Genomic DNA, 27,138 nt, shown 5'->3' with positions numbered 1-27,138 from the left:
TACATCATTTTTCTCCAATATACTGCATCAAAAGAATGTGATGTTGAATATTCTGGAGATCCGATAGGATTTCTTCCGTCCTCACCTTGCAGTTGGAAGCGCTGCACATCTTGCAACAGAGATGCTCACCCGGTACGTCTTACACTCATAGCAAATCTTTGGCTACAACGGCCTGAGCCCCAGTTTGGAACGCATGATTTTTGTAGTACGATTACGACGAGAATCTTATAAGGGGTTCTAAGTTTGCCAGTACGTAATACATGCTCTTCCATTTCTATTTCGATCTGCACCTGTAGGTTCTTTCACCGCATGGTGGGCAATGAAACTAGCAAGCAGTTCTTGCCAACATCTACAGATTTTAGTACACTGGAGAACATGCTACAAGATCCCTGTGCGATGCCGGTGAATCTGCCCATGGATTTTCTGAAAGCCATCACGCGTGATTTCTCTGAGGAGCAAGAGCTGGGAAGAGGTGGGTTCGGAGTCGTTTACAAGGTATGTGTGTTTCTTTTCTTTTTCGTTGTAGCCCTCGGCTACAAAACCACAAAGCATGAAAAAGTTTAATGAGAACCAAAATATTAAAAGTGAACTCTCAAGAACCGATTTGGTTGCTAAACTTCCACCTATCCCAAAAGCCTTGCAAAATGGGTGATCTCTGTAAGACCGAGATTAATGATTAGAGGGAGGTGAATAGACGTCTTACCATGCTTCTCCTTTGTTTCATCCAACGCACCTCAAAACTCAAGTGGAAGCAAAATCTGATAAAAAGCAAGTAGCAATCAAGAACGTAAATGAAATCATGACTCTTATAATTGTATATGAACCCTAGTTTTCATTGAAACTAATTCCACGAGTTATAGTGATAAAAGATTGCAACTTAAAGAAAGAAACACTTTGATCCAAAAGGAAAGATACTAAGGGAAGAAACTCTCTAAGTTGATGATTTAAAGGCAAGGGAATTCAAGATCTAATTTTTTTACTTTAGCACATGAATTTTATGCCTTTAATAGCGAGAAGAATGATTCCAACAAGATAAAAATTTCAACATAAGAACAAAAACGAAAATCACAACCGAAAATCAAAAAACTTGTAAACTTGAAAGGGGACCAATAGAGAGAAACTAAAAGGAGACAAATACAAGTATGAGAAGAAAATTAAACTTCATTACTTTCAAAGGTCAGCCTTATTTTAAACAGATTACAAAAAATTTTCCTCACAAAACTCTCACCTAATACATAGGCTAAGCACTTCTCTTTCTCTCCTCTAAAACCCTAGCACAAGGCTCTCATATGGATAGCTCAAGAAGCTCAAATGACTGGTTCGACCTCTCTCATAGCCCTACCCCTCTATTTATACGCTTAGGTTTCTCGACCCCTAAGTTTCCTAGATTTTTCTCATAATATTCCTCTCTTATAGTATACTCCTACCTATCACCGAGGATATTTTAATCTATTTTCTCCTCCATCTATTGGACGGTCGTGACACCTTATGACTTAGCTTCGCCTCGACACAAGTTTCACGATAATGCCACGTGCACTTCCATCCTTGCCATGATTTTGAGGACAAATCGCTAAACCACCTCGCACGCTTTTCAAAGCGTGACTCACCGTCACTTGCTTACACCTTGAGCAGGTACTCCGATATTGACGCGTGTATTCCATCTTGCGATCTTGATCGCCGGTAAGTCTCTCCCGCTCCTGATCCCTCGGGCCGCCTTGTCAGTTGCACCGGCATCCCTTTTGCTTGACTTTGTCAACACGACGTTTTCATCCGCCTTCCATACTTTACTTGACCTTCACGTATACAACTAAGATCACCCTTGACTCCACCTGAGCTCCTTGATCATCCGGCACCAATCACCCTGCTTAGCCCCGATCATCCTGCTGTTGATCGCCAAGTTGCATCCATCACCTATACATCATGAGACAAGTAAACACATTTCTCCAACTCTATTTTTCTCTCCAACTTTGCTAGTTATTATCATAATTGTAATACATAGACATGTTCATATAATCCTAAAATCAAACCACATCAACAATCTTGTCAATCACTCATGATATATAAACCAAGACATATTTCAACATGGTTTCTCGATCTCCCCCTTGATCAATGCATTGGCAACACTTAAGGCACAAAGATTTTGAATTGAAGGAATTCAACTAGGGAAGCTCATCCAAGTGACCAAAAACTCGAGAAAGAACAAATGCATGTCATTTGGCATAAGAAAGATTGCAAAAAGCCCAAAGAGAAGAGAAGCAAGCCAAAGACACAATAAAAGCTCAATAAAAGCACAAAAGCTCTCCCTTGATGAATGTACATGTATCGTTGAAACAAATTTTCTCCACCTTTTTATTTATGCAAGATTTTTTTGTGGATTATAACACGTTTTCTCCCCATTTGACAATGCAAACATCAAGGACAAAAACATTATGCAATGCATAAATATGAAATCCTAATGAGCTTTCACAAGTATATCACAAAGCATTTGCAAATGCTAGAAGTGTCAAAGAGCTATGAAGAGTAGAATATGGAGCTCACAAGTGCATAAAAGCTCAAAAAGATACAGTGTCATAAGAATAGGAAGCTATACAAGCTAAACTGAAAAATTATTGGCGCATTTAAGTTCACATAGCCGAATCATATTAAAAGTGATCACCACATAAACATCCGTTTGTGCCGAGGTAATACAAGCATTAAGAACTAGCTAACTTCAATCTCGAAATAGGCAAACAAACATTCATGATAGTAGGCTTTGCAAACACTCACATATGAAACTAAGACTTAGTTATATCAAGTGTTTAAAAAGATTAAGTATTTAGGCGCATTTCTTTGTAATTTATTTTATCCTCAAGTTCACTTAACTACTATGGGTTCACTTCTTTGGTAAACCATATGGAGCATCAAGATAACCGTATTGGATCACATTTAAGCACAAGAAACTTAATTTTTATGATTATTAAAATTATACAAATTTATCAAGTTTTTTTTCCACAAGATCAAGTCAGGTAGTGTATTTGCGACACAAGAAACATATGTTCCCCAAATTTCTATTATGAGCTAAACATTTGATAAAGACAGATTACATAGTGCAATATTCTCCAATCTACTAACTTGAATCAAAAGATCTAGAATAAAATATCTATCAAACTAGCCTTGAAAAATAGGCGATTTCGTTGTTGCATAGCTCAGTTCAGTGCAAGGTGCCATCATGCGTTCAATATGTGGTTTCACGATTCAGGCGCCACTGCTTCTTGAGAATGGTTCCTGACGGTGGATGAACACCGCAAGCGGGGATCCTGAGGGACCCCCTTTGAGATTCGGATGGGAGGCTGATTCTGGATCTACCTCGTACGTGGATTTAATGCGAAAGTATGAGGTCTAGGCGGGATGGATGATTTGTCGGCTAGTAGGAGTAAATGCATAAGGGATTTTAGACAGGTTCGGGCCGCACGGAGCGTAATACCCTACTCCTGTGTGTCTAATGTGCTATTAATGCTCTTGGAATGCCTTTCTCTGGATCTCTGTGTTACAAGGTTTTTTGCTCTAAGTCTTGAGCTTTGTCTGAACTTCTAACTTCTATTCACCAGCTAAAAGCTCTATCGCTTGACTTCTATTAGCCTGTCCTGCTACGAGGTGCTCCTCCCCCTTTTATCCTACCAGGGGAGGCTCGACGTGCCCAAATCGGGGGCACAAGATTCCGTACGCCATAAATGGAAAGCAACCATTATGGGTCTACAGTTTGATGTTACAGGGGTTGAAAATGCACCCTTCGACCGATCTCATCGCTCATTACGTCCTAACTTTAGCAGGTGCAGGAGGGCCACCGGGTAGCCGCTGAATATCTCCGCATGCCCATCTGGTCAGAGCAGATCTGACACGGTCTGACGCGTCAAGGTGGCAGGCAATACGCCTCGAGCCCAGCAATGATATCTTCAAGCCGTTTCCTTTATGGGCTCCGCAGGGTGACGTGCGATGGGACCCATCGCATTAAATGTCCCCACGCCTTCCTGTTGGCGGTGGCAGAGACTGAAATACTCAGTACGACAGGCATGGGGGGAGTGGTTAGATGTGACAGGTCATGCTCCCTCTTAAATGCAGCATCGGGCCCCCCACCGATTGACATCTCACCGTGGAGCCCTTATGGGGTCCACTAGCAAGGGGCTTCTCTGGTCCTCGGGAAACTCCGGGTACTCGGGGGCCAACTGTTCATGGCCCCGAGCACCCCCTCCCCGACTTGGCTCTTCTCGGGTCCTCAGGGAACTCCGGGTACTCGGGGGCCAATTGTTCATGGCCCCGAGCACCCCTTCCGGAATTGGCTCTTCTTGGGTCCTCGGGGAACTCTGGGTACTCGGGGACCAACTATTCTTGGCCCTGAGCACCCCTCCCGGAACTGTCTTTTCTCGGCCCTTGGGGAGATGGTCCCCGAGGGATGGCGCCACGTGGCATTGTGCTGTCTTGGCCTCGGGACTCGGGGACCCCTGGTTCCCATGTCACCGACAGCAACCCCCGGGCCCATCGACAGGCGATGGCCCAGAGACTGCGGATGGGGCCCTATTTCTTCGAGGCCGATCACAGCATTGGTGCCACATGGCTTTCTGTCGCCAGGTGCCGACATCTTTGCAGGCCTTGCAGCTTTTCGGCCCAGGCTCTTGGTATAGCCCAAGGAGGAAACCGAAAGGGCGCGTGCCCTTCCGACTTTCAAGGGAAGTGATGATGAGGCGGGACGTGCGCCTGGCAACCGCGCAGATCGAGGGAGATGCGCCTCGCATATTGCACTGAGGAATGGGGTGTTTGAACTCCCCACAATAGAAAAGGAGAGGGGCAACGAACCGTTACCCCCCACGTCATTCTTGCAGTTGCCATCTTTTGCCTTTGTCTCCCTTGCGCACTGAGAGCCTTCTTTCCAGCCATCAGTGCACCTTGTTTCTAGTCTCCTCCAGCGCACTTCCCACCCCCAAAATGCAAAGGACAGGAAGCAGCCGTTGGGATGCGTCGAGCGCCAGCAACGTCCTGCCGAGGTCCCACCTCATGAACGAGGAGGGGCAGAGAATGTCCGGAAGCTGATGGTCCCCGCTGGCCAGCGGGGAGCATCAGTGGTGACGCCGGCCAGCTATACACCCACCTCGCACAGGCCCGGGCAGATCATGATCTTCGTCTCCTTCGTTGCCGCCGGCCTGGTGCTGTTGTTTTCGGCGTTTCTTCTGCAAGTGCTGGACACCTTCGGCATCCAGCTGGTCCATCTGAGTCCAAACTCAGTGGTCATCCTGGCGGTCTTCGCCCACCTCTGCGAGATGTTCGTGGGGGTGCCGCCGTTGATCGCTCTCTTTTGGCATTTCTTCATCCTTCGAGCGGCCGGGAAGAAGAAGGGGTCGGACGAGGTAGAGGTCGTGGGCTGCTGCAACTTCCGCCTACGGGAGGGACTCAGCGACGCCTACATCTCGCAGGTATTGTGCGGCAAGTGGGACGACTGGCGCCGAGACTAGATTTACGTCGACGTTAGTCCCCACGACCGCCTCTCGTTGCCCCAATCGCCGGTGGAGCCCAACAAGCCGATCTGGGAAGCGGCCCTCGCGGAGGATGCTCGCCTATGCTCAGTGCTGAACCGCATTGAAGACCTACGCCAGGTGGGGTTTACCTCGCTCATGGTGGTCGCCGACTTCCTGCGCCGCCGTCTGGCCCCCCTGAGGGAACGCGCCCGCTTCGCCTGGATGTACACCGGGCCTCGCGACTTGATGAGGACCTGCATAGGCGAGGACGAGGACCTTGACGAGGGGGCCCTGGCGACTCTGCTTAAGGTGGTGACCGGCGTCGACGACCTTGCCCGGGCGGTCTTGCCACGCGAGGAGCTGGCGCTTTGCGCAGACCCGGGCCGGGCGGCTCTGCAAGAGTCGATGCTAGCCTTTGACACCCAGGGGCTGGTTGACCGTCCGGGGTGCTGAGACCCCGGGACTCTGCACATCCCCGGGGCGGACGATAATGGAGGGCGGGGCACCACCGCTGACAACAGCAGGCCACCAACTCGGGGACCATGGCCGACGGCAGGTGGCGCGACGGCTGGCGGCTGAGGCAGCCAGTCTTTGGGAGCAGACTCCGGGGTGGAGGCTGGGACTAGCTCACGGTGACCCGGGGGCCAGAGCTCGGGCGGCGGCGCGACGGCTGGTGGTCGAACTGGCCAGTCTTCGGGAGCAGGCTCCGGGGCGAACGCTGGGACCAGCCCACAATGACCCGAGGGCCAGAGCCCTCCCCCGAAAAGGAGGAGGTCGGAGCCTAGGCCTGAGCCCAGGCTGTAGGACCCAGAGTTCCAGATCCCGCAGTCTCGATGGTGGTACTACGGGCCCAAAACCACGTAAGCTCCTTTTTCTTCCTCGAGCTCGTTCTGCCCGGGTATGTTTTGGCTGGGGGTTAACTTGTTTTTGTTCCAGGCTGCCAAAGGATCCTGCAGGAGGTCGGACGTCCCCGGAGTAGCCGAGGCCATCCCCCGCCCCTGGGCTGAGAGTCCTAGCTGACTCTGAGTCGAGAGCCCCGGCTGGCTCTGAGCCGAGAGCCCCGACCGGCCCTGCCCCGAGCCCTCCGAGGGAGGTGCAACCGGCTGCAGGGGAGGTTGTCGCGACAAGGGTGGTGCCGACACGGCTGCCGTCAGGGTCCCCGAGTGCCTCTGCTGAGAGGGCTTGCAGGGGACCCAGCCCACGGCCATCCCCTGGCCAAGCCCCGGAACCCCTCCCCGAGGTGCTGGGAAGCGTCTGAGAGGTCATCGGGCGGCTCGAGGCGGCCATTGTGGTAGAGCGGGCCGAGCTAGAGAAAGAGCATGCCGCCCTAGTCGACGAAAGAGGTCGGCTGGAGGAGGTCCGCAAGTTGCTGGAGACTCGCGTGGCCACGGCTCGCTCGGCCTACGAAAGGTCCATGCAGGAGCTGGCCGTGGAGCGGGAGGCACTGGAGGAGGCCCGCGACGAGGCCGTTGCCACATAGGAGAAAGCCAACCGCTTGGAGCGGCTCACGGCGGAGCGTGACCAAGCGTCGAGGAGGCGCGCCGGTGAGCTGGCCGCTCGCGAGGAGCAAATTGCCCGGCGCGAGCGGCAGGTTGCCTCACGGGAGGAGACGACCAGCAAGAGGGAGGAAGCCGTGCGTTCTGCACAGGCGGACCTCTGCTGCCAGAACGACGATCTTGAGACGGATGCTGACTTGGCGTCATAAGCGCTTGCCGCCAGGGAGGAGCACGTAGCAAACCAGGAGGCCGACCTAGCCGCCCGAGAGCAGGCCATCAAGGCCCGGGCCGAGCAACTGGAGCAGTCCCGGATCGAGGTGGCTGCCCAATGCCGAGAGGTACCAGCCACGAAGGACATCCCTACCAGCGCCGCCGATAGCAGTAGTCTTGAGGCTCAGCTGAAGAACGCCGAGGAGGAGCTTGATGCCATCCTTGCAGAGCGAACGAATGTGAAGATGATGATGCGGGATATCCTTCGGCGGGCGCGGGACACCGTGGAGGCAGCCGGGCTCGGGCGTGTGTTTGTGGGTTCCCAGTGGCTGGAAACGGAAACAATAGGCCACCTCACCCTCGGGTTCTCAGAGATCGCCCGACGCCTCAAGGCTCTCCCTACCGCTGTCCAGGAGCTGGCGACCTGGGAGGGGCGTGCGCTGGCCCAAAGTATGGCCGAGCTCGTTCTCGCCTGCTAGCACAACCGAGACCCCGCCTTCCCGCTGGAGCCAGCTCGGCAGGGTGTGGTTGAGGCAGAGGAAGCCGCCACCCGGGCAGCCGTCCGCGATGTCGCCACCGAGGTGGCGGAATCTTTTGTGCGGGAACTGGGCCCGAGCAGCGACAGCAGCGGCGAAGCGTGCCCTCCTCCTTAGTCCTGTAAAAAGTTAGGGTTTTTTTCTTTTTGAATGTTGTAAATATGGGAGTGATTCCCTCCTGAATGGTTCCCTTCAGAAGCCATCCTTGGAATCGAACTCCGTTCTGTGCTTGTTCTTGATGTTTTTTGTTCTTCCTTGATGTCCCGAGAGGCACTGGCCGGGCCGAGCTTGGCAGTCTTCCCCCGAGAAGTTAGGTTGCCCCGGCCACTCATGTTTGAGCAGCGGGACCACCTGAGCGTCCAGCCCCGAGCCCTCGCGAGTGCGCGACTGCTGAGTCAAAGAGACACAGTCAGACACAAACTCCTTTGCTCGGGAAACTAGTCCACCTGGCACAGTACACGCCACGACTAGTGAACGCTTTTCGCCCTGTGACCTCTCAAAAAAATAGACCGTAGACGCGCGCGGGCGGAAATGCAACCAAGAGTCCCCACGATTTGGTGGTGTCCGGGGTAGGACTTACCAGGCGGAGCACCGACAGCCCGCCCCTGGGGTCTAGGCGGTCCCGACCTCTCATGTTCGAGCGGTAGGATTACCCGAGAACCCCAGAGGCCCAATAGTGCTCGGGGTACTGCCAAGCCGACCGGGAACTACTGCCACCATAAAGGACCTAGGTCAGCTATCGCCGCCTATGTGGTACACCGACTACTGTTTGTCTTTGTCGTTCCGGAAAAGCGAACACGAGGGCGGGGTTTTGCGCGTGAGGAGACTGCCTCACCGAAGAGATTAGCATACGAGGGTCCCGAGGATAAATCAGGAACAATAGTCCATTGCGTATGTATGGAAGGAAATTCGTATGACTTTAGTGACTTACTGAGTAGGTGTCAGCCTTCCGGCCCGCCAGGCCAGGGAGGAGTAGGTGTCCTGAGCTCGGGGCGCCTAGGAACGTGGGATCCCTTGTGCAGAGCGCTTGAGCCCCCAGGACATCCTTTTAGCACCCGAGCACTGCAAACCCGATAATGGAACCAGGGGCTAGGCGGTCCCGACCACTCATGTTCGAGCGGTAGGATTACCCGAAGATCCTAGAGGCTCGGCAGCGCCCTGGGCGCTGAGGCCCTTGTGGTTGGGCTGCTTGGTTCTCGAGCATTTATCTGTAAGCTTAAAATAGACAAAGGTTCTATGCTTGGTGCGCTTTGTTAGTGCGGTACTTATTATAGCCTGCTCTTCGTTTTTTGACCCGAGACCTCTCGAATGCCCGGAACGGCGAAGTGCACAGACAGAGACATGACCAAGAGGTCCAATGGTTCGGTAGTGCCCGGGATAGGACTGACCAGGCCGAGCATTGACAGCCTGCCTCTAGACTTTAGGCGGTCCCGACCACTCATGTTCGAGCAGTAGGATTACCCGAGAACCCCAGAGGCTCGGTAGTTCTCGAGGTACTGCCATGCAGTCGGGCAGCACAGCCTACCACAACAGACTTAAGTCAACAATCGCTGCCTGCGGCGCATACCAACCGGGATCCATTTTTATCAGCGGGAAAATGAGAGAGCGTGTTTTTCTCGGACAAATCGAGCATCTCACCAAGCAGATTAAACATATGGATTCCAGAGGAAAAACTTGGAATAAGAGTAATATGGGCGTATGTTGATGATTTATACAGAAGTGACAAAAATGAATAGCAAGTGTTAACTTACATGGTTGGTGGCAACCCCAGGCCAATTTGGGCAGGGGGAAGGCCCCTGTCCTGGTTGGCCTGAGCACAAACAAGTCCACCTATGGATAAAACTTACGTAGATGCTTGATGTTCCACGCGTTTGGGAGAGGCTGCCCGTCCTTTGTGGCTAGCCGAAACGAGCCTTGCCACGGGACACCGGTCACGATGAAGGGGCCTTCCCACATGGGGGAGAGTTTATTCTTTCCTTCGCGCGTCTGGGCGCGTCGGAGAACTAGATTCCCAACCTCGAGTGACCGGGCACGGACATGGCGCTGATGGTAACGCCTCAGGCTCTGCTGATATCTGGCGGCTCGGACGGTGGCTTGTCGCCGATGCTCCTCCAAGTGCTCGACGTCATCGCTTCTTCATTGTTCTTGTTCGCCCTCTGAGTAGGCATTCACCCGAGGGAGCTGAGCGTGAGCTCGGAGGGGAGGACCGCCTCGGCGCCATAGACGGGGAAGAAAGGTGTCTCCCCGGTGGCCTAGCTTGGTGTGGTCCAGTTGGCCCATAACACAGCAGGTAGCTCGTCAATCCACCCTTTCTCATGCTTTGCTAGCATGTTGTAGGTCCGGGTTTTGAGCCCCTTCAGTATCTCGGCATTTGCACACTCAACTTGCCCATTGCTACGGGGATGAGCAACAGAGGCAAAGCAGAGCTTGATCCCGAGGTCCTCGCAGTATTCCCCGTACAGGGCACTTGTGAGCTGAGTGCCATTGTTTGTGATGATCCTGTTCGGGACGCCGAAGCGACTTGTGATACCACGGATGAATTGGATTGCCGTGTTCTTGGTAACCTTGGCGACTGGGACCGCCTCCGGCCACTTGTTGAATTTGTCAATGGCGACGTAGAGTTACTCATAGCCCCCGATTGCTCGGGGGAATGGACCCAAGATGTCCAGTCCCCAGACCGCGAAGGGACAAGACAGGGGGATGGTATTAAGAGCCTGAGCTGGTTGGTGAATCTGCTTTGCATGGAACTGGCATGCCCTGCAGCGCCGAACCAGCTCGGAAGCGTCCTGGAGGGCTGTTGGCAGTAGAAGCCTTGCCGAAAGGCCTTCCCGACCAGTGTGAGGAATGATACATGGCCACCGCACTCGCTCTCATGGATCTCAGTGAGGTGCTCACTGCCTTCTGCCCGGGTGATGCATTTCAGGAGGACACCGTCCATACCGCGCCGGTAGAGATCCCCATCTAATATGGCATAGCGTTTGGACTATCGTGCAATCCTCTCTGCAGAGGCATCGTTCCCGGGAAGGATGTTTTCTTTCAAGTACCCTCAGATCTCATCGATCCACGAGGATTCTTGAGAACTACCGGCCAGCACAATGCGCTCGCCGGGCGGTGGCACCCTGATGGGACCTCCCACTGAGGGTAAGGCCTGGGTCCCCCCGACTGAGCTCGAGGGTTCCCCTTCATCCTGATCGGCAGGCAGGACAGATGGCCGTGTGAGCCTTTCTTCAAAGGTTCCGGCCAGGACGAGCGCCCGGGCGGAGGTCAGGCGGGAGAGGTCATCGGCCAGAGCGTTGTCGCAGCGAGTTATATGCCGTAGCTCCAGGTCATCGATGTGCTGCTGCAGCCTCCTAACTTCTGCCACGTACGGCGCCATCTGCGGGTCTACGCACTGGTATTCCTTGGATACTTGGTTGACCACCAGCTGAGAGTCACCTTTGACAAGCAGCCGCTGGATCCTGAGACCCACCGCTGCTCGGAGTCCAGTGATGAGGCCCTCGTATTCCGCCATATTGTTCGTCGTTCGGAAATGCAGCTGCACGACATACTAGAGTACTTCACCCGTTGGAGAGGTGAGCACCACTCCAGCCCCCTCGCCTTTCAGCGTGAGGGAGCCGTCAAAGTGCATAACCCAGTATCCGGGCCCGTCTTGCCCGGGGTAAGCGGACAACTCTTCATTGTCGATCTCGGGGACCGGCGTTCACTCTGCCACGAAGTTGGACAGAGCATGGCTTTTGATCACATGGCGGCTGACGAAGTGCAGATCGAATTCTGCGAGCTCGACCGCCCACTTGACGATGCACCCAGTGCCTTCTCTATTCCGCAGGATCGGCCCCAGTGGGTATGTGGTTACCACCGAGACCTTGTGCGCCTGGAAGTAGTGACGCAGGTTCCTAGAAGCGATGAGCATTGCATACAGCATCTTCTGGGCTTGGGGGTATCTTGTCTTGGCGTCTCAGATGACTTCACTGATGAAGTACACCGATCTCTGTACCTGGCGGGCCCCGATTGCGGCCTCGCCTGAGGACTTGTCACAGCCCCCAAGCTCAACGCAGTGGTCCGAGCTGGCCGAGGTCTCGGGCTCGACTCCCTGGTCAGGAGTGGCCCCGAGTCCTATTGGCTGCTCGGGGGCGACCGAGAGCTTGGACCCAGCGCCTTGCACCGAACACTCGTCACGCTCCACCAGCAGCACCATCCTCACGACCTGAGGAGTGGCCGAGACGTAGAGCAATAACGGTTCGGCCTCGGTGGGGGCCACCAGTATGGGCGGTGAGGTGAGATACTTCTTCAAGTCTTGGAAGGCCTGCTCGGCCTCCGGTGTCCAGTCGAAACTACCGGTCTTCTTCAGCAATTTGAAGAGTGGGAGCCCTCGCTCCCCGAGCTTGGAGATGAAGCGCCCCAGGGCCGTCATGCACCCAGCGAGGCGCTGTACCTCTTTGAGCCGAGCCGGGGGACGCATCTGCTCGATGGCCCGGATCTTCTCAGAGTTGGCCTCGATTCCGCGGCTAGAAACCGGGAAGCCGAGGAGCTTGCCCGCAGTACCCCGAAGACGCACTTCTCGAGGTTGAGCTTCAGGCGGGTGGTGCGGAGACTATTGAAAGTCTCGGCCAAATCTTTCAGCATTGTGGCCCATTCTCGGGACTTGACCACGAGGTCATCGACATAAGCTTCGATGTTGCGACCAACCTGCGTGTTAAGGGTGATGCGCACGGCCCGGTAGAATGAAGATCCAGCGTTGCACAAACTAAAAGGCATGGACACAAAGCAATAAGTCCCCACCGGGGAAATAAAAGATCTTTTTCTTCGTCCTGCTTGGCCATGCGAATTTTGTGATAACCCGAATTTGCATCTAGAAAACACAAAAGATCGCACCCCGCGGTGAAATCGACAATCTGGTCTATGCGGGGTAAAAGAAAAGGATCTTTTGGGCAAGCCTTGTTAAGGTCGGTGTAGTCGACGCACATCCGCAGTTTGCTGTTGGCCTTTGGGACGACGACTGGGTTTGCTAGCCACTCCGGGTGGAGGAGCTCTCGGATGAAGCCGGCATCGAGGAGCTTGTTGACTTGCTCCCGGATGAACTACTGGTGCTCGGGTGCCTGCTGGTGGATCTTCTGCCTCACCGGCCTTGCATCTGGGCGCACAGTAAGGTGGTGCTCGATCACCTCATCCCGGGCATATCTGACGGCTGCCATGCAAACACGTCAGCGTTAGCCCGGAGGAAGGCGAGGAGCGCATTTTCCTATTTGTCGCCCAGGTCACCACCGATTCGGATGACCTAGGACGAGTCGCCCACCACGACCTCCTTCGTGGGGATGGAGGCATCAACGGCGAGTCGGGGTTTGGATGAAGAGGGTCCAGGGCCCCCTGGGTGTCCTTCGACCTCACCTCGGGCGGAGACCAAGGCCGAGTATAGCTGCTCGGCGCAGGAGACAGTGCTGCTGGTTTCGGCGGGCATAGAGATGGGGTCGGCAGGGCCCGGAATCTTGACCGTGAGGTAGGCGTAGTGTGTCGCCACCATGAACCTGGCGAGCGCCGGGCGCCCGAGGATCACGTTGTAGGGGAGAGGGACCTCCGCGACGTCGAAGACGACGTTCTCCGTCCGGAAGTTGTCCCGGCTCTCAAAAGTAACGGGCAGCTCGACCTGCCCGAGGGGTAGCGTGTGTCCCGGCGTCACCCCATAAAAGGGGAGGGACAGCTTTAGGTGCCTCAGAGGCACCTGCAGCTTCTTGAATGCCTCCTGGGATAGGAGGTTCAGGCCTGCACCCCAGTCGATCAGCACTCGGCTTACCTTCACATTGCAGATGGTGTGGGACACTACTAGAGGCAGTCACCACATCCTTGCAGTACTCACGGGGTGGTCCGCCTGACTGAAGGTGATCGGGGTCTCCGACCACTTAAGGGGCCTTGCGGCCCCAGCCCTTGGGGTTGTCGAGCACACCTCACGCTGCATTGTTTTGATGTAGCGGCGAGAGGAGGGCGTGTACGCACCTTCGTCAATGAAGGCGACGGTGTGCTCGGGCTCTTGAAACCCGAGCTCTTGATTTTCGGGGCTGTCTTTGTCGTCGCCACCCCTGCGGCACTCCTCGCGCTCCTTCTGGTGCCACTCCACGAGACCCTTGACCGACCAGCACTCTGTGAGGTCGTGCCAGTCAGTTTGGTGGATTTCACACCATTTCCCCGCCTCGGGCCTCACGGGAGTGGGTTTTTTGTCGACAGCCGCCCGGCGTGCCGGCTTGCGGACAGTGCCTTCTGCCGGCAGGACGGGGGTAGCGTCGTGCTTCTTCCTCTTTTTCTTTTCCCACTTATCAGAGCGAGAAGGACCTGCTTTGTTGGCAGCGGGTTGCTCGGGGCGCGGGACGTGCCACGCCCGAGCTTCCGCCGCCTTGGCGCACTTGTCGGCCAGCGCGAAAAGCTCTGCGGTGGTCTTGACCTCGTGCGTACCTAGCTTCTCGAGCATCCGCTCGTCGCGGACGCCCTGCCGGAAGGCGACAATGATGGCGTGGGGGGTGATCCGTGGAATGGTATTGCGGACCTGGCTGAAACGCTGTATGAATCGCCTTAGTGTCTCCCCCTCTGGCTGCTTAACGACATGGAGGTCGCACTCCAGGCCGGGGCACGTGAAAGTGCCCTGAAAATTAGCCACAAACTGGTGGCACAGATCATCCCGGGAGCAAATAGATCATAGGGTTAAGTTCATAAGTCAAGAGTGGGCAGAGCCCCTCAAGGCCACGTGGAAGTAGTTGGCCCTGCTAGGCCCAGCGCCGTTGTCCCCGATGTAGGAAGGCGCCGAACGGGACGACTGCTGTTGCTGCTGAGGAACAGCAGGAGCTGGGGCCTCCTAGGCCACGTTTTCCATTTCTTCGCTCGAGTTTGAGCCAATGCGCTGAAGACGATGTCCGCCCGCCATTTTCCTGCAAAAAATGAGGCGGATTCAGGGATGCAACCCCCTACCTGGCGCGCCAATTGACAGTGGATGAACACCACAAGCGGGGATCCTGAGGGATCCCCTTTGAGATTCGACCGGGGGCTGATTCTGGATCTACCTCGTACGTGGATTTAATGCGAAAGTATGAGGTCTAGGTGGGACGGATGATCGTCGGCTAGTAGGAGTAAATGCACAAGGGATTTTAGATAGGTTCGGGCCGTACGGAGCGTAATACCCTAATCCTGTGTGTCTGATGTGCTATTAATGCTCTTGGAATGCCTTTCTCTGGATCTCTGTGTTACAAGGTTTTTTGCTCTAAGTCTTGAGCTTTGTCTGAACTTCTAACTTCTATTCGCCCGCTAAAATCTCTATCGCTTGACTTCTATTAGCCTGTCCTCCTACGAGGTACTCCTCCCCCTTTTATCCTACGAGGGGGAGGCTCGGCGTGCCCAAATCGGGGGCACAAGTTTTCGTACGCCATAAATGGAAAGCAACCATTATGGGTCTACAGTTTGATGTTACAGGGGTTGAAAATGCGCCCTTCGGCCGGTCCCGTCGCTCATTACACCACAACTTTAGTAGGTGCAAGGGGCCACCGGGCAGCTGCTGAATATCCCTGCATGCCCGTCCGGTCAGAGTAGATCTGACACGGTCTAACGCGTCAGGGTGGCAGGCGATACGCCTCGAGCCCAGCGACGATATCTTCAAGCCGTTTCCTTTATGGGCCCCGCAGGGTGACGTGCGATGGGACCTGTCGCAGTAAATATCCCCACGCCTTCCTGCCAGGTGGTGGCAGGGACTGACGTACTCAGTACGACAGGCGTTGGGGGGAGTGGTTGGATGTGACAGGCCATGCTCCCTCTTAAATGCAGCATCGGGCCCCCCACCGATTGACACCTCATCGTGGAGCCCTTGTGGGGTCCACCGGTAAGGGGCTTCTCGAATCCTCGAGGAACTCCGGGTACTCGGGGGCCAACTGTTCATGGCCCCGAGCACCCCCTCTCGGACTTGGCTCTTCTCGGATCCTCGGGGAACTCCGGGTACTCGGGGGCCAACTGTTCATGTTCCCGAGCACCCCTCCCGGAACTGGCTCTTTTCGGGTTCTCGGGGAACTCTGAGTACTCGAGGACCAACTGTTCTTGGCTCCGAGCACCCCTCCCGGAACTGTCTTTTCTCAGATCCTCAGAAAACTCTGGGTACTCAGGGACCAACTGTTCTTGGCCCCGAGCACCCCTCCCAGAACTGTCTTTTCTCGGCCCTCGGGGACCAGGATGGCACCATGTGGCATTGTACTATCCTGGCATCGGGACTCAGGAACCCCTGGTTTCTATGTCACCGGCAGTTCTATATATATCATTGTTGATCAATTTTTTTAAAAAAACCTAAATGTCTGTACTTGTGCCCTTTCCTCTTTTGCTGCCTTGCGAGTCTTTCTATTGTTAAATCTTTTTTCTCTGCGCTCACCGTGACTTATATGCACCAGTCAGTTCACACAAAAACTGGCTTATTTTTTCATTGCCACACTTTCAATCCGTTCAATCCTTCTCCCAAGGATTTCGGTGCTCGAAGGAAGTCCAACTTACAGCTATTTTTCTTCCCTTAAGAGCACTTCATTGTCTATTTGTTCTTGTTTTCGAAGCCAACTTCATTACCTGACTTATGGGGCTTCTGCTAAAAGTTCTTTTTCCTGTGAATTGCCAAGTTCAGGCAATCAGGCTATCTGGTTGATGTGGAAGCCATTCGCCATAGCCAAACCGTTTGGTCCAAATGTACATGCGTGGTGATAGGGATAGATGGGCGCTCAAAACAAAGTGAATATCTGCAGTGACTTTCTGAAATTCAAATTTTGTGTTCAATATGTGATTCTTGGATTCAATCTACCATACATAGATAGATGTTTGTTCTTACATTTAAGATAGAGATCAGATTTGACAAAGATATGGTTTAGAGAGAGAAGGCTGACATGTAGGAATGCATGAACTTTTCAGTGGCATATAAAATACATTCCCTGATGATCAAAAGCCTAATGACGGCATTGAAAATACGAGGTTGAACAGGGGGTTCTTCGAAATGGGAAGACGATCGCTGTGAAGAAGCTTTCTGAAATACACCTGGATGATGCTCAGTTCCAGAGAGAAGTTACTTATCTTATCGGGTTGAAGCACCAAAATATCGTACAACTTGTAGGCTATTGTGCTGAATCACGGTGGGAGGCGACCCCAGTAAACGGGAATTATGTCATGGCTGAAATACGAAAAAGGCTGCTCTGCTTCGAGTATCTGAATAACAAGAGCCTTGATAAGCACCTTTCTGGTATGATAGTGTTTGTAACATACCGTGTAATACTGTATTCAATTTTGTTTCCCTTTGAATTTATGTTAATATATAGGATAAATGCAGCTATATACTTTCAGCAGTTCTACCTTAAGATAGCGCTAATGCAGTACCGCAATACTAAGTCTTGTCTATTTATCTGTTTCTACAGCTGAATCTTGTGGACTCGAGTGGCACAGGAGATACGAGATAATTAAAGGAATTTGCTGCGGTTTGCATTACCTTCATATGGAATGCCATATTATTCATTTGGACCTTAAACCTGAGAACATATTGCTGGATGACAATATGGTGCCAAAAATTGCAGATTTTGGTTTGTCGAGACTCTTTGGCCAACAACAATCGCGAATTATCACCGAAAGTCGTGGGGGGACACTGTAAGCTAATACTCTTAAGACTTATTGTTCTTTAGTCCTATTAATAAATCTGATTCCATTCTCTTTGTTACAATACAGTGGATACATGGCACCAGAATACATAAATCATGGCTTGTTGTCAATCAAGTCAGATATATTCAGTTTAGGCGTTATTATCATAGAATTAATGACGGGATCGAGGGACTCTTCATCGAGAATGTGCGATGAGCCAGTTCAGCCTTTGCATATTTTTTATGTGATCTCAAAAGAATATATTTTTATTCTGACACAATTAGTGTGGCATATTTAGGTGGTTCGGAAATGGAGGGACAGGTTGGAAAAGACACCGAGATACATACCCTTTGAAATATACAGTCAACAAGTAACCACATGCATCGTGTTAGGACTAAACTGTGTCGACCATGACCCGAAGAAAAGGCCTGCTGCTTTGGAGATAATCCAAATGCTTAATGATGTAGAGAGTATGAATCAGCAGACATCGGTACATGTGCTAGCTCTTCCTGACAGATGCGTACAACAAATTTACATAATAATTTCATATTACAGGGAGTTATTTTTACCATGGCCTCCTCTCATCCTACAGGAATCACAAATCAGCACAGTTTCCAACAGTGCATTGCAAACACCATCAATTCAGAGATGGAATTTAGCACAATATTTGAATAGAGCATCTATTTCAAGAACTATAAATATAAGCAGTGTGTTCACCTCTGCCAAAGGAATGAAGATATCTATTCTGTGCTTCGAGGTTGCCAATACAATTTTCATGGCCTCCATTCTGATGACAACCCTCTCCAAACATAGCATGAAACATCTGAATGAGAGCGTGCTTCTGTCCGAAGGTGTCCGCCGTCTGATTTCAAAAGATCACAATCACTTGCTTGTTCTTGCTGAAGCTAGCATACGGTGATGGGATTTGTTAAGCCTGTAATTCACCAGTACTTTACAAGATTTGCTGATATGCATTTTGGTTCGAATTATGCAGAGAAGAGTTTAGGCGACTTTCCACAGAGGTTGTTCGGTTTGGGAATCTTGCTCAAGATCCTCTATGGCACAACTTGGATATATATTTCCACAGAGTTTGGGCGGCTAGATTAAAGTCTGAACTGGCACCTCGGAAAAACTTGAACTACGCAGCAATTTCCGGTATACAGTATCTGATAAAGCTTGTACAGCGCACTGCGGTCAGTCTATTCCTTTGCACAGCTGCTCCCTTGCTGTTTTTTTTTCATCTGAAATAAATGAAACATTCTTTCTTTAATTTTCTTTTGTTCAGGAGCTGTATAGAGAAATGTCTGCATTGGATGCATTGGAAACGCTTTACATTAGAACAGAAGATCCGAGTGCGAGCGGTTAGTACTCGTACTAAAAATTTGTGATTTTCATGTAGCAATATGAATTGCTATATAACAGTCAACTAAAAGCTCCGTGGTTCCGGTCAATTTTTCTCACCGCTGAAAGAGCTATGAGATTGGTGCACTGCCACCTCTATCACCGACAAGCGTGAACAGCGACAATTGCATTGCTGCCTCATCGCTGTCTAACACCGCCCTGCACCAAATACTAACACCACTACTTCTTTAGAGTAATATTTATGTGTTGTATATGGCATCTGAGATGATGTCTCAAGTGCTGGACTCGGTGGTGGTGGCACGGGCACGGTGTTGGCCGATGGATCTCGTCGGTGAGAAGGTGCGGTGGTGATGTGATCATGCCATCTTGGTGGTGTCGGGTTTGGGTCAATGGCGGATCCAGGATTTGATAATTGGATATTCAGTATTAAAAAAATATATGTTCAATCCAAAATGCGAGACAACTAGTTTCCCACAAAGTTTTCAAATCAACTAGTTTCTTCTTCATTTGTCAAAGCCGAACACTCTACTATTTACAATAAAAATGTATGCATCTCATTCAATGATTCAGACAACCTTAAAAGCCAAAACTAAATAAATAATGGTACAAGTACAAAATGTGTAAGGAAATCAGAAATAAACTGGGGATTCCCCTCATTGAGTCACAGTGCTGACTGCTAAGGCCTGAGGCGAGGCAGCGTGGGCAGTGGGCGTGGCCAGTCTCGACTCCTCGCTCCTGCAGTTCTTGCTCCGGCGACCGGCGCGATGGGGCTTCCTCGTTCATACGCTATTCTCGCACACCTGCTCCAGTGCTCCTACCTGTTAGGGTTTTGTCAATTTGGGGGTTGGGAAGAGAGCCAGAGAATGAGACAGAGAAAGGCAAGAGATGGAGAAGAGAGGTGCCAACTATCGAACTGGGCAATCACAGTATAGAGATCATGGGCTCTAGATGCTTGCTGATGTGGTATGAGGATGTGAGATCTTTCCAGTTAATAGGCTGAGTAGAGGATGGATGATAACTTGAGCTCATGTTTTTCTAGGTGGTCTGATAGATTGAAGCATCAAGTAAGTAAGTTAGGCCAGTGCTAATTCATACCTTAACCCAACTGAACGAGCTAGCCCCCCACCACCCCACCGACCCAACCAGCCCCCCACCACCCTAGCCACGCACAAAATAAGCATGACTGTAAACACTATGTAGTATTCATAAATGTATATGCTTATACTTGTAAATAGTTTACTTCATCAATTTTTTTTTGCAAAAGTTCAATATTTTTTTGTGACGAAAGTTCAATACTGTTGAACCATCTATACATATGTTTAATCACATATGCTATTCCAGTGATTCATAATTAGTAACATCTGTAGTCTATATCTATAAACACCTCATTCTTTGTTCATAAAAACAAGTCATATGTGTTTCATACTTAACACATCGTAGGAATTGACTTTATTATGTCTCACAAAACGCTGGGTGTAATAACTAATATCTCTCGGTATAAAGAAGTCACTACCTTATCATAAAAAACATTTAGATATCTCATTAATAGTTCATGCATCTTCCTATGCCACTGATTCATAATTAGTAATATCAGTAGTCTATGTCTATAAACATCTCATTCTTTGTTTGTAAAAACATGTCATATGTGTGTCTTACTTAACACATCTCAAGTATTACAAACTTCATTATGTCTCACAACGCGTTGTATATAATAACTAATATCTCCCGTAAAAAGAAGTGATTACTTAAAAATAAAAAATACACATTTAGGTATCTAGTTAATAGTTCATACATCGTGCTACCAAAAAATATTGAACTTTTGCCAAAACAATTGATGAAGTAAACTATTTACAATTATAAACAAATACATTTATGAACATGATATAGTGTTTACAGTCATGCTTATTTGTGCGTGGGTGGGGCGGTGGAGGGCTGGCTCGTTCAGTTGGGTTGGGGTATAGGATAGTGTCGGTGAATCAGGAACCAGGGGTCCCCGAATCCCAAGGCCAGGTCAGCGTTCTGCCATGTGGCGCCTTCCCGCGGGGTTTACCTCCGCGAGGTACGAAAAGACTAAGTCCCGGGAGAGGGCGCTCGAGGCCATGAACAGTGGTCCCCGAGTACCTGGGTTCTCCGATGATCTGCGAAGATCAAGTGTCGGGAAGAGAGTGCTCGGGGTCATGAGCAGTGGCCCCCGAGCGCTCTAGTCCCCCGACGACCAGAAGAGCCAAGTACCGGGAGGGGTGTGCTCGGTGCTGCGAGCAGTAGCCCCCGAGCACTCAAGTACCCCGAGGACCCAAGGAAGGTAGTTCCAGGAGAGAGTGCTCGGGGCTGCGAATAGTGGCCCCCGAGCACTCAGTTCCCCGAGGACCAAGAGAGTGTGTTTCCGCGAGAGAGTGCTTGGGGAGGTAAACAGTGACCCCCGAGCACTCGGTTCCCCGACGGCTCAAGAAGTCATTCGTCGATGGCCCCCACAGAGGTCCGGCGATGAGGTGTCAACCAGTGAAAGGCCCGATGCCGCATTTAAGAGGGCGCGTGGCCTGTCACCTCCAACTGCTCCTGTCACGCTTGGTGTCAGTCCCTGCCACATTCTGGCAGAAGGGCGTAGGGCATTTAATGCATGGGTCCCATCCCGCGTCATCCGGCGCACCTCGGGATAGCATCGCAAGGCCCGAGACGCCCCGCCTGTCGCCCTGCTGTGGCAGGCGTACAAGACCGAACGGGCACACCGGGCCGCTCTGCGGCTACCCAGTGGGCCCTCTCCACGACGCCAGTTGCCAGCGCCATCATGACGACCGAAGACCGGGCGGGGGCGCGTTTTCAACCCCCGTCACTTCGCACAGAGGCCATGATGACTACCTTTCCATTTATGGTGCCTTGGAACTTGTGCCCTCCCTTTCGGGGCACGCTACCGCCGGCGAGTATTTAAGGGAGCCGACAGGCACGGACAAAGACAGTGGATGGAGTCGATTCAGTTGATTCAGAGAAAAGGATCGAACTCTCAGACACTTGCTCAGAGACCGAAGAACATCTTCGTACAAGCATAGAAGCTGAGACCACCGAAGAACAAGGAGCCCAAAACTCTAGGATAGACAAACATTCTTGTAACCAGCACATTCCTGAGAGACATTCTCAGGGCATTTAAGGAGTAGGGTATTATGCTCAGTGCGGCCCGAACCTGTCTAAAAATCCCTCCAGTGCATTTACTTCTTTCTGCATTAGATCATCCCCCCACCTGCCATCGCATTTACACTCATTTATTTTTCCGCAAACTTATTCATAATCTTTCCCGGCTGAGTCTAAAAAAGGGGGTCCCTCAGGATCCCTGCGATAGGAGTTAACCCTCCGACAGATAGCTATTCCATACCCAGGGGATAGTATAGTAAAGTTTTATATATATATATATATATATATATATATATATATATATATATATATATATAGTATAGCTACTATATACTCATTTTTTGACAAAAAAAGTTAGGTATTCAACCGAATACCCTTGCATCATGGTGGGTCTGCCCCTAGTTTGGGTGGGCAGTGGTGCACTAAGGTTTAGGGAAGAGCAAGGTTGATGTACAGGGCAGAGTGTGAGAGACTGAGGAGTTTCATTCATCAAAGGTTCATCTATATATAGAAAAGGCACTAATGGAAAAGGCACCGCAATAATATTAAAATCTATATAACAGGTAAAGTCCCAGAAATTTTCTCACTGATCGAGAGAGAAAAAAGGAAATATCTACACCACTATCTTGCTAAGGTTGTATTATAATGGTGTAATCCATAAATATGCTTACACCACTTATCTTGATGAGGTTGGATTATAATGGTGCAAATTAATTAGAGCTTTTACTTATCCATAAATAATACTATATACTAACCATATATTAGAATAATATGGAAAGCACAACCTTAAAGCAAAAAAACATTTTGGATTATATAGTGACTATTGTATTGCCATATCTAGCCATGCACATGGCTATTCCTCTAGTTTCTTACAAAAAAAAGCAGGTTGAATGTAACATAAACCACTACGTCAGAAAAACTTATTAGTGACGGGTGATAACCCTCATTAGTGATTGGTGTCACACTCGGCATTCCGAACGTGTCACTAATATGTACTCATTAGTAATGGGTCTGAACCCAACCTATCACTGATGACTGTACATCCGTGACGGGTCGAGATCTGACCCGTCACGAATGTGTCTCGACCCGTTATGGATGTACAGTCATCAATGATGAGTTGGGTCCATACCCGACGCTGATGTGTGCTTAAAAAACAAAAAAGTAAACTTTTTTGCACTCGACGAACGAACCCCCCCCCCTCCCCATGGATTTTCTAACTTGTGACGACCCCCCGCAGCTCCTATGGTTGCTCTCACTCGAACAGTGCAAATTACTCGCGCGTGCTTTTTCTGGGATTCGAACCGACGACTTCGCCCTCGCGTGAAGCTTCTTACCATCTCACCTCGTAATTTTACCTGATGAATATGTCAAAAATTGTTCTTTTGATCTTTCCAACTCAAATGTTTGGACGATTATTTGGGTGTTCATATGGCTTTAAATGAAAAAATAATCAACTATAAAGTTGTACATTTCGTCAAGTTCTACAACATTTAGATAAAGTTTGTCTCCTTTCGACTTCGTATGAAAAAATTTGTGTCTAATCCATGTAGTGTTGTTAAGTAAAATAGCCATAACTTTTGCATATAGAGTCCAATTTTGATGTTTGACCTCTACTTGCGCATTTAAAAAAAAATATAGGCCACCTGTACCTTTCTTGAGCCCAAAAAAGGCATAGAAAACCCTCGACAGGATCTCTGAAGTTTTCGGTAAAAAATTGACCTTCTTCGATTTGCCTTTTGTTTAGACATAGTACTGTATTTGAAAGTCAGAGCTGTGCAGAAGTTTTATCAATCCAAGTTACCAAACTTATGATAAAAATCTTTAAATTTACAGTTTTCAACTTTGTGGTCATGTGTGTGGCTTTTTTAATTATTCATACTAGTTTTATACTAGATCCAGCAATTTAGTTTGTGGTAAGTGTGTGGTTTCCTTCGACAGTCTTTAGACATTTATTTGTACATCTATATGGCTTCAAATAAAAAAAAGTAAATAACTACAAAATTATAGATCTCATCGAGAGCTATAATTTTCATATAAAGTTTATCTTCATCTAACCCCGTATGAAAACATTATGAATTTCTGAAATGAGCTGCATTCAATTATCAGCGACGGGTTATAGCTATTACCTGTCACTAATGACTCAATCATCAGTGACAGGTGTAGCTATCACCCGTCACTGATGAGTTTGTGATGTGTGCCATCTCTACCCGTCACTAATGACTGACATAGTGACGTGCTTTCATGTGAGCCATCACTGATGTATTTAGTGATGTGTTTTCATATGCTTCAGTCATTAGTGACGTGCTTTGATGTGAGCCATCACTGATAGTATTTAGTGACGGATCTTGACCGAGTTCTAACCTGTGGTCACATTAGTGACTGATTATCATTGGATCAGTCACTAATATAACATTAGTGATGTTTCCTGAACGGCCATCACTAATATAGTGTCTCCTATATTGATTTCCAACATAGTGAACACTCCAGCAGTAATAATACAGATATGTTACCGCTGAAGGTTTCTAACCATACATTAATCATATGCAGATGTAATACATAGTTCAGTGAAGAACCAAAGAAATGTTGTGAAGAACTTGAAAAAGAAATCACTTTGGTGCAAGACGACAGAAGATGTAATCTATTATGGTAGAAATTAAGTGTTTATTTATCCGTGTCAAGAAATTACAACAGTAGCCCATGTTGTTCTGCTGTAGATTCTAGAGAAACTTGTAGACATCATGATCTTCATGCATTTCAAGATCAACAGTGCTTTCCTGAAGAACGATGGAGATCAATCTGAAAAGCTAGCGAGCAACCTTTGTCAAACATTAGGGCCTGATGGGAGTGCATTGCATTATGCCAATGTCATTTTGCAGATAAATACTTTGGTATGCCTGTGTTCTTCTGATATCAGCTTCTTTTCTTGTAAAATTATTAGGTGACTCACTCGAACCATTTAACCAGAAACCTTTTTGTTGGTACAACTACACCCTTTTTATTAGCCAATGGCAAGCTCTTCAACATTGAACTTTGACCACTAATTTTGCTTACAATATATTTTTAATAATTACAAAATCATAATAATCTGAAAAGTACTTTCAAATTAGAATCAAATAATACCACCAGTGTGTCACTGAACATGTCTATGGTCAGTCTAATTGTTAGTCAAAATTAGAAAAATGCGAATCATAAGACACATGAGTGCCTTACTAAAAATCAATGGAAGGAGTAGTTGTCAAGCCAAGGATGTTAAGAACTATACACAATGATAATTTTTTTTTTTTTTGGAAAATATGGTCACCTGGCGTATGTTGAAAGCAGAACAGTGGCCCAATATTGTCCTAACACTTTCAGCAGTTTCAATTTTCTCTTATATGTATAACTACATCATTGTCAGGCATTGGCCTCACCGGTGGTGGTTTGTGGCCAAGCTAGGTGCGAATTGTACCAGGCACTGCCTCCATGCATTAGATCGAAGTTGCGAATGTGTTGGGCCAGAGAGAAAGTAGTCACTCTTTCTTCTGCCAACTTAACATCTGAAAATATCTATCAGTTATACTGTTTTTTTTAGGCCTATCAGTTATATTGTTCTGTTCATCCATTCTGATATTGTAGACGACGGTGGCAGAGGCTAGAGCTGAAATGGGCAGAATACTTCAATGGCTTGTGCCAGTTGCTGAATCGACAAGGTACTTAAGTTCTAATTGATTGACGGCTCACTTAATCACTGTTAGAATGGAGGGGGCACAATGTTTACCTGATTGCCTTTTATATCATCAGATTGTATTACAAGAATGGAGCGTTCGGAAAATGGGAATGGGCGATGAAAGGGTAGGTACATTTCTATATGGTCATGCAATACATAAAGCAGTGAAAAAGTCGAGACCTTGATCTCCCATGGTTAATTTCCTGTTTCAGAATGGAGGCTGTAGATGGCGATGAAATGCAATGGTCCGGACCAGAAGAGCGTCAGATCATCGTCAGTGCCATGATAACGCATGAAAATGCCAAAGCGAACAAGATGGAAACACTGTATTACGCCGACAAGGAGAGGACTGAAGGTTACATACTGGACCTAATCTGTGCGCTTCATTGTCTCGTTTGCTAAAAAATGGATGAACAAGACCTTCCATCCAATGTTCTTAGGTATCTATTGGCCAAAATCCAATAGAAGTTGTATTTTTCAAACGTTGTCTGGAATGCAACTTGGGTACGACCTATTGGCCAAAATCCAATAAATGGAAACTTTTAAGAAGAATTATGGTGTTTTTTTTCCGCTGGAATTTCTGAAACGTTGTTTGCAACTGTTAATCCTAGCACATCAAAGGGAATACACAACTTTTGCAGATAAAGTTAATAGTGTATCTAGCTCTTGCACTTTCCTGTTTCCTATCAGTTCTTAAAAAAGATCGGTGATTTTTCAATGGCACATATCATCAGGCGAACTACCGATCAAAAAAGGAAATTTAGACGATGTTTCAATTTGTAAACTAGGCTAGGCTGCAGAACGCTGATCAACAGCTAGATCTGTAGTTGTCGCTGTTGTGCTTGGCTTCCACGCACGCAAGAGAGCATCGATGTCCCTCCAAGGCTGCACCGCTGCGGAGCATCGATGCCATGCCATGTCACCCGCTGCAGGCAGGAGCGAAGCAAATCGGTTACATTTGGTTGCTTCGAATCACCCTATCTCGGCTCATATCAGTGAGCCACACTCATTATATTTAAACCGGACTGGGTACATGCAAGGTCGTTTTTGTTGATTATTTGTATGTGTTTAGTCTGACTGAAAAGGTGCGGTGTTTGCTTGCCCACGTGAAGATATGCACATGAGATAAAATTTTGAAAAACAAGTGCTACTATAATGTTTATTTTGCATAATTATATTTTAATAGCCTTTAGTAAGCTTTAATCAATATTGAAACACACTAATATCACTTAATACTCACGGACAGCCATCGGTAGCGCAAAACATCATAAAAGTAAACTGAAGTCATGATCAGAAAAGAGTCAAGGCTCCTAGAGACTATACCAGTAGTTTAATTTCAACCAGGGTTCACCTTATCACCCAATAATCCGAGATTATTGGCCTTATAGGAAGGTGCCAGTAAGGATTATATGCTGGTAAATGGTATATAATTTGGACAATTTTTTATTGAACTGGTAAATTTTACCAAAATTCATTTTGAAACCGAAATTTATCGGACGATTAAAATCCTATCGTATTTCAACCAGTAAACATTGTGTTCAACCCGCAGAACTACTGAAGCGACAGGAAGGTGCTAAACCTGAAAGGTAAAT

At 49.0% G+C, this 27,138-nt stretch overlaps 1 protein-coding gene across 1 annotated transcript; it reads left to right on the top strand.

Moving 5' to 3' along the window:
- The first annotated feature begins 309 nt into the window (after positions 1–309).
- LOC133886284 (protein PSK SIMULATOR 1-like) lies at positions 310–26,098 on the top strand. The gene is made up of 13 exons (XM_062326037.1): positions 310–495; positions 16,711–16,966; positions 17,139–17,364; positions 17,443–17,575; positions 17,654–17,845; positions 17,948–18,270; positions 18,350–18,548; positions 18,641–18,716; positions 24,388–24,473; positions 24,555–24,728; positions 25,456–25,529; positions 25,621–25,671; positions 25,759–26,098. Exons 1-13 carry the CDS (start codon positions 310–312, stop codon positions 25,946–25,948), a joined length of 2,166 nt encoding a protein of 721 aa, XP_062182021.1. The 3' UTR covers positions 25,949–26,098.
- Positions 26,099–27,138: the final 1,040 nt, after the last annotated feature.

The sequence above is a fragment of the Phragmites australis genome, chromosome 12, assembly GCF_958298935.1.
Source record: "Phragmites australis chromosome 12, lpPhrAust1.1, whole genome shotgun sequence".
NCBI classification, from domain to species: domain Eukaryota; kingdom Viridiplantae; phylum Streptophyta; class Magnoliopsida; order Poales; family Poaceae; genus Phragmites; species Phragmites australis.
Note: the sequence above shows the minus strand (reverse complement) of the source record. Positions and strands in the feature narration are given on the sequence as shown.

Excerpts from the sequence above, each read along its gene's own strand:
- LOC133886284 (XM_062326037.1), top strand. The coding sequence starts at position 310 with ATGGTGGGCAATGAAACTAGCAAGCAGTTCTTGCCAACATCTACAGAT. Across the intron at positions 17,365-17,442 it reads GAAAGTCGTGGGGGGACACT|TGGATACATGGCACCAGAAT; the intron begins GTAAGCTAATAC and ends GTTACAATACAG. Across the intron at positions 24,729-25,455 it reads TTTTGCAGATAAATACTTTG|ACGACGGTGGCAGAGGCTAG; the intron begins GTATGCCTGTGT and ends CTGATATTGTAG.